The sequence below is a fragment of the Meleagris gallopavo genome, chromosome 8 (genome assembly GCF_000146605.3).
Source record: "Meleagris gallopavo isolate NT-WF06-2002-E0010 breed Aviagen turkey brand Nicholas breeding stock chromosome 8, Turkey_5.1, whole genome shotgun sequence".
In the NCBI taxonomy this organism is placed as follows: Eukaryota; Metazoa; Chordata; class Aves; order Galliformes; family Phasianidae; genus Meleagris; species Meleagris gallopavo.
In genome coordinates this window covers 30,444,746-30,451,883 of record NC_015018.2, presented here as the reverse complement: position 1 = coordinate 30,451,883, position 7,138 = coordinate 30,444,746, and the positions used below count along the sequence as shown (strand labels likewise).

General features: G+C 42.6%; 1 protein-coding gene across 1 annotated transcript; it reads right to left on the bottom strand.

The window, feature by feature from the left end:
* Window positions 1–264: 264 nt before the first annotated feature.
* Window positions 265–5,416, bottom strand: LHPP (phospholysine phosphohistidine inorganic pyrophosphate phosphatase; the record flags this gene model as incomplete). Its single annotated transcript, XM_019617878.1, has 4 exons — window positions 265–591; window positions 1,707–1,770; window positions 4,452–4,605; window positions 5,215–5,416. Coding segments are annotated over 4 exons (732 nt in total), but the record flags the coding sequence as incomplete, so codon positions are not given.
* Between the last annotated feature and the right edge of the window lie 1,722 nt (window positions 5,417–7,138).

Genomic DNA, 7,138 nt, shown 5'->3' with positions numbered 1-7,138 from the left:
TATAATAAAGTAAAACTCAAGCACACAGTGAATTACAGGGCCATAATTTCATCTCCAGGCTCCAGGGACCTACAAGCCACCCAAACTTCACTCCAATTGTTTATGATGTCACCAGAAGCCTGTGATGGAGTTATTGCCTTGTAATTCACTGCCGTCTGTTAGTCATTTCATACTCATCCTTATGTCCTGTGTGATATAACAACAGATCAATAAAGAGGGCACAACTATAGAGAGGGAAAAAATGGGCCGTACTAAGCAAGCAGGGAGCATCCCACACCCTCAGTGTGTTTCTGGAAAGCCTGATGAAATCAGCAACATGAGAGGGGATTTGGGCCAGTCGGTGCTTCCTGTCTTTCCCTTTAGGAACCATACTAAAAAAAAATAGCAATTGTGACAGCAAAGGAAATAACATTTTAGCTGCAAATCCCCCTCGCTGCAGCCCTCAGAGCAGCTGTTATCTTGTGAAGCACAACGTCTTCCATCATTCAGAACCATTACCTGCTCTGGTGGAACTCCCATTTCTGCTAGGGCTGACTCAAAGAACGCTTTCGCTGGTTTTCCCACTACTTCAGCTTGAACATCACAGGCATACTGGAAAAAAAAAAAAAGAGAGAGAGGAAGACACGGATAACACTATTAAGATCAGAAAAGGATTTGTTCAACTTCGTAGTTTCAGTCAATTGTATAAAAAGAATGTAAATATTGATTTTCAGCCTTAAGTAACACGATGGGTTAGAGATGAAGATTACTATCTGGTAGCTTGGATAACAGGAGTGTTCAGTGCTCTCTGTCAAAAGAGAAAGTGCTCTTAAAGCATTTCGAGCTACAAACCTGCTTGATTCTCTGTCATGACAGCAGCCTACCAAGTCAGTTCCAGCACCCCTCCAGTTTGTGAGAGCCTCACTCTGACAGGAATAACAAATAACCTTCACATTAAAAGATGTGGAGAGTTCCTTCAACCTCCCTGCATACTTTTAATGGTTAAAGTAACCAGTCGGAGTTGAAAAGCTTTGCTCTCCAGCAACGTGCTGAAAACTTGGAAACATAAAACATTTCTAGCTTGTTCCATGATGATGAAAAGTCCAAACTTTTTGAAGGCAGAAAATCTCTCCAAAACTCGTACTTACCCAAATGAATGTGCTTCAAGCATGTTACATCCACTATCTTCTGTGTTTGTATACTTTGTTTTATTATTTACATTCACTCAGTATGAATTTTTTTAGAATCTCTCTGCAAGCCACTTTAAAGGAGAGTAATGATTGTTCCCTTCTCTCACCCTTAGGTCAGTTTATCTACTGGGTTCTGCACAGACTTTGGCTTAAAAACAGACTGCACATAAGTATTTTGCTGAATAAGGACTCTGTGTTGTAAATTGCTACGGGCAAGGGGCTGTGTTAACAATGCTATGCCAAACATTAATGGACCTTCAGTTTTTTCTTGGATATCTTGCAGAAAATACACCGTGTTTTTGCTTTCCAGTTTCTTCTTTCAAGGGCCTCACTTCCAATAAAGACACCACGATGGTTTAAATATAGAAAAAATGAATAATATAAATCCAGTCATTTTTAGAATGCAGCGAATGGGTTTCAATCTGTGAAAACTTCCTCCACCAAGGAGAGTAATTACAGATGATGACCCATATTCATGCCAGTGACTCTTTAACAAGGTGCACACAGCGAGTAAGCATAATGCAAGCTATAAAATACCTCTAATGCCTTCATATATGCTCCAACATCAAGTTTCAGACCATCAGTTTCTTTATAGTAGCGTCTGGAAATGAAAGTGATAAAGTTCCAATGAAATGAAAACGTTGGCAGTTAAATCCAAAGAAACTACATTTTATTATTTCTCTGCCTATACAGATGTCCATATGGCTGCAACAAAAAGTCAAGTCATCAGAAACTCTGAAGCCTTAAATTAGCACCAGGAATTAAGTAAAGAGCAGGCTCAGCACTGTGCAAAGATTTCAGACCAGGTGCCCATCTGGCATCTGGGACACGACTCTACTCATTCAAAGGGATTTCCTCAAGTTTATTTTAGGGATGAAGTTGCCCCATTTTCTACTTCACAGGGTACCAGTTTCTCACAAAGGACAGCAGGCACAGTGCTCTCGTTTTGGTCAGAGGCAGAGGTACTCCTTGGTAGATGCAAGACCTCCTTCAGTAAATGTGGAAGGAGGCCCCAGACAGGCGACCACCATTGCTTGTCATCAGCCTTTACTTGCCTTTATTTTTATCAGGACTGAGAATGTCCTCAAAACTAGACTTTACTCCTTCCAAAAATGTTGCTATTGCTATGAATTAATTACAGTCTTTATGGACTTTTTCTGGAATAACCATTCATGTTAACACAGGTCTTCTAAGCTCTCCTGAACAGAGCAAAGATGGGTTTCTGTATGACAGGAAAAAAAAGTAGGATGAGCAGTCAGTGAAGATTTTATGCCTTATCCTTCTGCCATTTTCGATTATTCAGCACAGCCTCCTTTTAAAATGACCACTTGACCTTTGCTAGAACAGCCATTAACCTTCTATAGTCTAGCGTAAACAGCTTAATTTTCTGACAGTGGCATGACAGAAGAAATTACAAAGCCAATTCCCACTCTCAGCCCAAAACAGATGCTAAATGTAAATCACTCCATTTTCAGGAGGAGGGCATTCTGCTTCACTGATTCTGACGCTTTCCTTTTCCATGGAATGAACTAAAACTTCAACAGAAATCAACCTGCTTGCTCCAGGTAGAGGAGCTGTTAAGGTCCTCACACACTGATTCTGCACATGAGCAAGAAAGCTGACTCGTGGTTTGTTGTTTCTTTCACATGACTCTTGGCATCGATGATGCATCTTAGCTATATACTGTTAAGCGACTCGGCCAGTTTATAATCTCCATTCATCAGGTCTGAGAACTTACCTACCAGAGTTACTTATTCAGCAATTTCTGCAGAACTCTTATTCACAGTATTTAGAAGTTTGACTGTAGAAGAGCAAAAACTGAACTCAGGAAATCCAAACATGGGTTATTCTTCATTAAAAAATAAAAAATAATTAAAAAAAAGATAAAACCCACACCCCACCAAAGAAACAAACCGTGGGCCTGCTCTGGAGCTGTCTACATCAACGAAGGACTAAACAAATAAATACTTTTATATGCAGAGGGCACAAAGGCATTCTGGCATTGTTCATGTTGCAATCTTAAAGGTAGATTCTGTACTTCATTTTGAAAGATGATATGATGCCACACAACGCTTGGTTATTTTACATACGTTAGCCACTGTGCTGTTGGCTTATAATGGCTTTTCCTTATCTTTCCAACAGAAAAACTGCATGGACTTTTTTCCCTGGTTTATAGGATCAGAGCATGTGAGTGAAAGGATTGGCAACACAATGGATTTAACTGCTCCTCGCTGATAAGATCTACCTTCTGGATCAATAACCCACAAACTCAGAAGGGCTTTCACGCTCATTATGGTCTATTGAACCACTGAAAAAAAGTCTCTATGGTTTCCTCAAACTAAACATGCATATTCTTTTTTAAGCCCATACACAGGGCAACAGATAAGAATAACTCCTCAAAGGCCACTGGGATTTGTCCTTATTCAGAACTGTCATTAATACCCACCTGTTCACAATCTCAGAACACATCTAAATGAACGTTTTCACTAAAACATTCAAAATTCCTGAACTGGAGTTTTTCTGCCTATGAAAATAAATAGTCAAAATTTCACTTTAATGTTCAAAGTATAATTAAAAATATCTTTTGACACCTATTCTATCAAATTGTCTATGCTACCAATTTGTCAGTTCAAAAGCAGAGGTGCTTTTGCAGGTCCTCCTCATACATATCAGCCAAGCCATTTCTCAGTATGTCATTGGGCTCTCCCCTCAGGTCTCCTCAGCCACCACACTTTGCATGCGGCCAGATAGGCCCACCTGCATTACAGTTTCGGTGGAGTTCGGGCATTGCAGAAAAATGACCATCAACAACTGAAATTCATGAGATGCCCCACCCAGTGCACCACAGAGACCTCCTGATGAGCATCTGCTAAGTTAGCTGGAGGATTTGGCATTGCATGTTGAGTGATTGCCAGTGCTCTCTGCAAATCTGCACAGTGATGAAGTGGGTCTCATCCCAGTGAGTGCTGCATCCATACCATCCTTTACCTTCTCACTTCAGTTTCTCCTTGCATTTCTGGAAAGACTCCAAAAAAAAAAAAATGACTCAAGAGAGGAGGCCAAGTTTGGTGACTGAATTATGATCCTCAGAGATCCATTGAGGATCTTTCATTGACAGATACCTCAACAGATCAACCTCTCCATTTAGACACATCAATGAACCACTTAGAAGTTGGCAGCATGAATGCCTATGCCAATATCTGGCTTCCACTAAGTACAAAGGCATTGGGTGAAATTAAAAAATAGAAAGACAAGAGAGAGAAACAAACAGTGCTAACTCACCCTTTTCCAAGGGAGATCAAAACAGGCTTCTCCAATCCAATCAGAACTCTGAAAGCTTCATTAAGGTTTGCATAGGAGAAATTTTCTGCTGCATCTCCGATAACCACACAGTTTGGGTTCGTTTTATCAATGTCAGCAAATTCAGGGACAAGATCTAAAGGAAAAGAAATCCATACATTCCTTACCATTTCATATCCTACCTGAACTGATGGTTTTCTTGTAGATTTGTGTTTCCTTCCATTCATTTCTCAATGTATTAAGAAAAATAAATACAAGTCTGAATCAAATAAATGCAAGTCTGTTCTTTGGCCTCCTTCTATTCCTGGCTAGATCCTGCTGTTCTTCACAAGGAGGAGAAAAATAAACCATTTCCCACTGCTGCCTGAGCTCCTGCCACCCACTTCTAAGTGGCTTAATACACACAGGCATCTAGAGCTGGGGATAGCCTGTCTGCAGGGAAGTTTGCTCTTTACCTCTCACACTATTATTCACTGCTCCAAAAAGATATCCCTGCAAAAGGAGGCCTCGTTGGCTGTTGTTTTGCCAAGTCACTCTATCAGCCTACCTTCACTGCACTACTGATGGAGATTGCATTCAAGAAGCCATGCTGTTATGTATGCTGTTATGCAGTCTCATGACTGAAGAAAGAATAGGAACAGAACAGCTAGGAGCTTCCACCACCGAGATATGGGACTTCACTGCTTGGTCACAAATGCCTACATCCCTCTGGGTTGTCCCCACCCAAGTCCCAGTGGTGTCCCACCATCGTGCACGAGCAGGTGTGGCCTCAGCCCACGCTCCTTCAGAAGGCGGCAGGCTGCTGGTGCTGGGGCGGTGACTTCAGCCACAGAGATGTCAAAGCCCAGGCCCTGCAGCTTCTTCACAAATTTCTCTCGGGTCGCTTGTGTTTCGTTAGTGCAGAACCGCAGCTTTAGGCCGGACGCTTTGATTCTGTTGAGTAAAAGCAGCAGAATTTAATTGGGTTAATTGGACATGGAAAAGGAGCTGGGAGTATCAGCTTTGCTAATCCACATAAAACATGGATGATTACAATAAAAATGCAATGATGACAACAGGAGCAGGATTCTTTATCATGACCATGTAGGCATCCCTACAATACACAGAATTAGAATCATAGAATGGCTTGGGTTGGAAGGAGCCTCAAAGATCATGAATCTCCAACCCCCCTGCTGCATGCAAGGCCACCAACCTCCATATCTAATGCTGGACCAGGCTACCCAGGGCTCCATCCAACCTGGCCTTGAACACCTTCAGGGATGGGGCATCCACAACCCCTCTGGGCAGCCTTTGCCAGCACCTCACCATTCTCTTGGTAAAGAACTTCCCCCTGACATCTAACCTAAACCTTCCCTCCCTCAACTTAAAACCATTTCCCCTTGTCCTGCAGTTATCTACCCTTTCAAAGATTTGACTCCCCTCCTGTTTATAGGCTCCCTTTAGGTACTGGAAGGCTGCAGTGAGTCACCCAGCAGTTTTAGGGCACTACACATGCAGAGCTCCTGCATAACATGGAACTGGCATCTGGAGCAGAGCTAACATCACCATGGTGGCAGCACTGATGATAGACATGATACGCAGGACACCTCAGCCTGCCATGCTCACATTCTCTCCACGTATCAAAAAACTCCAAATCCAGTTCTATATCATTAAAGCAGTCCTGGGATATACACACAAACTGCACAGCCATGAGCACAGGAGCTGGTGCAATAGCACTATTAGCATTTTAACTTGGATTTACACCTTTCCACTCACTGGTCATCTGCTACAGTGATCAGCACTTACACTGGAGGTAACAGCATAGCTTTGCACTTCTGCAGACCCCAGGCACGAGGCCTGCCAGTTACACTGTGCTACAAGAATGATGCTTTTATCAATGCAGGGATGGCTTCCGTCACATTTATCATGCAATCTCTCATAAAACACCTGTGCTGCTATTTGTTGGGTAATCCTGAAAAATAGAGCAGTTTCATTGATTTATTAATAAATGTTTACAGAAAAAAAATGTTTTTGACTTCTCAAGGGAAGAAAGAAAATACGGCCTCAAGTGCCCAGAGCCAAGGACACCATTCCTGTGGATCACTGCTCTGCATTCTCATGCAAGTCCTCTGCCTCAGAGCAATTTTGCTTCCCCACCTGCAAACTAAGGTGCCAATAGTACACATTGCACAGTGCTTCAGCGTTTGCAGAAATGTAATTATCTCATCTAGTTTTCGTTGTCACATGAAAATAAAATGTTCTAACCACTCTTTGTTGCACTGCACGAGAAGCATTTCACAGTGCCAAGCCTTGGTTGTGGTGACCCACTGGAGATATCAGGAAAAAGTCTGTTCTCCAAGGATCAGCTATCTGCCTTTTGGAAAATCAACATATTTCACAGAATCACAGAATCACAGAATTGTAGGGGTTGGAAGGGACCTCTAGAGATCATCGAGACCAACCCCCCTGCCAAAGCAGGTTCCCTACACCAGGTCGCACAGGTAGGCGTCCAGGCGAGACTTGAATATCTCCAGAGAAGGAGACTCCACAACCTCCCTGGGCAGCCTGTTCCAGTGCTCCGTCACCCTCACCGTGAAGAAGTTCTTACGCACATTTGTGCGAAACTTCCTGTGCTGCAGCTGATGTCCGTTTCCCCTCGTCCTGTCTCCACGTACCACTGAAAAGAGACT